The following is a 3,343-nucleotide window of genomic DNA, read 5'->3' on the forward strand; positions in this document are numbered from 1 at the left end:
CTATGCAACTGCTACTGAGTTCCGAATTATTAAGAGCAACTCCACTTGTAATGATGATAATTATTCGAGTTATTAGATAATCGATAATTATTGCTTAGCACATAGTAATTATCCGATAGCATCTTCATTCTGTAAATGAATTGGCTGAGCAATTGACATTAAAAAATTGTTATTTTTTTAATTAATAAAATAATAATATTATGTTTAATTTCAAATATCTCTATTTAATTTTTTCCATTTTTCTGTATTTTTTTTTATAATTTTTTCTAAGTGAATAATCACCCGATTACAAGAGTGACTGGAAGAGGTGGAGTTGCTCTAGCCTCTAACGCAAGATAGTTGTAATAAATTTGAGATACGAACCTTAGTCGTCAGTGATGTTCTTCTCTCCTCTCTCGGCCTGAGAGAGACTTATCTTAATCAGATAACACAACTTTAACGTTATTTAAAATTAATAATATAGTTTCATTTGTTTAATTTTTAAACATTTTCTTGAGCTGAAATATTGATGAATGACTTAATTGGTGTAGGAAAGTATTTCTTCTGCCTCTGCAGTTGACCAGCCCAACCTTTCAACACTATTTATACCACCTCCCTGCTTCTCCTAAAATCATCATTATATCAGTAGTCAGTACTTTCTTCTTAGCTCTTGGCCTCTCCAGCTGTTTAACAATGGCTTCCAAAACCATGCTCCTTCTCTTTGCAACTGTTCTCCTTTTCACTGCTAGGGTAATTATCAACATCCCTCCAAACCCTAGCATTTCATTTTTTTTTCCCCGTCATTAATTAGTATTATTGAATTTTTTTTTTCAGTTTAATTTCCAATAAATTTTGGCTTGTCTAAAGTGATCTGATAAACTTGTTTTTGTAGGCTTCATCACTTGATGATCATGAGGAACTCAAGATTAAGGTACTTTTAATTATATACTTTAAACAAAAAGTTCAATTATTGCTGGAAATTTTGACCTTCAATGTTGCGAAATTCTTTAATTTCAGGTTACTTATGTCAGGGCACCAGCTCCGCAACCTCTAGTCAAGGCTCCAGCTCCGCCGCCTCTTGTGGTCAAGGCACCCAGTCCACCACTTTCCAAGCCACCGTCTCCACCACTTGCCAAGCCACCGTCTCCACCACTTGCCAAGCCACCATCTCCACCATATACCAAGCCACCAACTCCTGTCAGTCCCCCAGTGATGCCACCCACTTATCCACCACTTCCTCCGGTTAGGTCCAAAGCAGGTAAATATTTTTCTCACTACCATATGGGCAACTGAAATTTATTTTCTTTACTAATCTAAACCCTTAATCTTGTACTAATCACAAAATGTTATGCCTAACTGGTTCTATAGTCCCGCGGATTTGTTCACGAGTTACATTTTAGTCCGTCAACTTGATTTAAGTTCACGTATCACTTAAGAACGTCGCACGTGAACAAGTTCTTGCACTGAAATGTAACTCGTGCGCTATAGGAATTAAAAACCATAAATGTACTTGGTTAATTTGTGAGTAAACTTGTTTTATTACTTTGGTGGGCAGATTGCATCCCACTGTGTGACAAGAGGTGCATGCTGCATTCAAGGAAAAGGCTGTGCATGAGAGCTTGCATGACGTGCTGCGACCGTTGCCGCTGCGTTCCTCCGGGAACATTCGGCAACCAGGAAAGATGCGGCAAGTGCTACACCGATATGGTCACCCATGGCAACAGAACCAAATGCCCTTGAATTTAAATAAACCCTGGTTTATATATTCAATCATATTTTTAGAGTTAATTAAGGTTAAATTAGCAAGGCGTTTGATTAGGTAATATTTAAGCATTGTATGTAATAATTATGAGAGAGGGTGGGAGGAAAATAACTGATTTTCTACCTTTCTCCTTTCTCGTTTCTACTGCTTGCTGCATGTGTATTGAATGGGTTAATTATTAATTCGTACTTGTTTGGCCTTGAGATTTAAATTGGAGGAGCATGCATTCAATTTCAATTGTCATGTGGCAGATGATATTCATTATATCAGTATTTGAAACAGAGAAATATTTGAAAAAAGAGGAACATCATTTCATATTGAAAAAATTCTTAAATTTCGATTAGAATTGACAGCTCTATGTTGACAAGTATGACATTTTTTAAAGTTTTATTTTAAATTGCTGGTCCTGAAAATTTAAGAGTCCTTGGTGAGCTTTTGAAGCCGGGTTTTAAAGTTTTCTGATCTCGGATTCTTTGTACAGGATATGTATAAAAATGAATTCGTTAAATACTTAAAAAAAAATTATTTCCACATCAAATATCCTTAAGAATTAATATAAAAAAAAGATAAATATACAAGCATTATTTAAACACTATACGGCTCACGTTTTTAAATGCAAATGTACTAAATGTCTGTCGTTAAGAGTCTAAGATTGGGAATGATGAACAATAAAACTTGATGATCAAGAGAGTAAAGAACAATAAAACTTGATTGACAAGTATAATAAATTCAATGTCGCCAATTGTTTCTTGTGTCTTTTTTCTAAAATAAACATCACACTAACGAATCAAATATTAAAATAATTCATTGAATAAAAAATTATTGAAAAGCAAAATATAAATTCAAAGTTTTGATTACCTTAAAGTACAATCTTCAAGACCATATGATAGTTAATTTAAACATTCGATAAAAATTGAGAGATTGGGAAGTTGAAAGAAAAAAAGATTGCAAATGAACTTGAGTTTTATAACTTTATATGCATTTGGATAGATGGATTGGTATAAATTTGCAAACAAGAAAAATCTAGTGACTAAAAAGATAGCTCTGTGTTTCGAACTCAACAACCCAAAGAAAAAAGAAGCCAAACATTTTTATTGTACCAACAAATGAATTATGAAATTTCTAATTTTTTTTGTATTTATATGTTATTTACAAGATACAAAATTTTTTTGGAGGCCCCTTCAAGGTGTGAGCCCTAAATGGGCGCCTACTTGAGTTATTCTCATGACCGACCCTGTTCATAATTAATAACAATATATTCATTGATATTTTTATAAATTTACGTATCAATATTTTTACCAATTTCATTACTTTTAAACACTGAATGATATATTGTCCTTTGAAGATTTGGTAACGATATTTATAGTGATTGCTTACTCTAATGAATAACATGTCGGGGTTGTCAGATGCCGTATCCCATCTAAATATGTTTTCTGGTGTCTTGGTTACACGGGAAGAAATCGATCTCTTTCTAGTCTTATCTCGTTACACTATTCTTTTTAGTTTGCCTATTATAATTAGTGGTATTTATTTTCATTTATATACTAAAATTGAGAGCCTATTTAGTATCCTACTAAAAAAATTTATAATTCTCAAAAACAA

The 3,343-nt window shown here is 33.1% G+C and overlaps 1 protein-coding gene across 1 annotated transcript; it reads left to right on the plus strand.

Moving 5' to 3' along the window:
• The first annotated feature begins 506 nt into the window (after positions 1 to 506).
• Positions 507 to 1,978, plus strand: LOC137749325 (uncharacterized). Its single transcript, XM_068489424.2, has 4 exons — positions 507 to 729; positions 872 to 910; positions 997 to 1,237; positions 1,535 to 1,978. The coding sequence occupies exons 1-4, from the start codon at positions 673 to 675 to the stop codon at positions 1,717 to 1,719; spliced, it is 522 nt and encodes a 173-aa protein (XP_068345525.2). The 5' UTR covers positions 507 to 672; the 3' UTR covers positions 1,720 to 1,978.
• Positions 1,979 to 3,343: the final 1,365 nt, after the last annotated feature.

This window comes from Pyrus communis, chromosome 17 (assembly GCF_041283825.1).
Source record: "Pyrus communis isolate YQ-2024b chromosome 17, ASM4128382v1, whole genome shotgun sequence".
NCBI lineage: Eukaryota > Viridiplantae > Streptophyta > Magnoliopsida > Rosales > Rosaceae > Pyrus > Pyrus communis.

Excerpts from the sequence above, each read along its gene's own strand:
- LOC137749325 (XM_068489424.2), top strand. The coding sequence starts at position 673 with ATGGCTTCCAAAACCATGCTCCTTCTCTTTGCAACTGTTCTCCTTTTC. Across the intron at positions 730-871 it reads TTCTCCTTTTCACTGCTAGG|GCTTCATCACTTGATGATCA; the intron begins GTAATTATCAAC and ends TTGTTTTTGTAG. Across the intron at positions 1,238-1,534 it reads TCCGGTTAGGTCCAAAGCAG|ATTGCATCCCACTGTGTGAC; the intron begins GTAAATATTTTT and ends TTTGGTGGGCAG.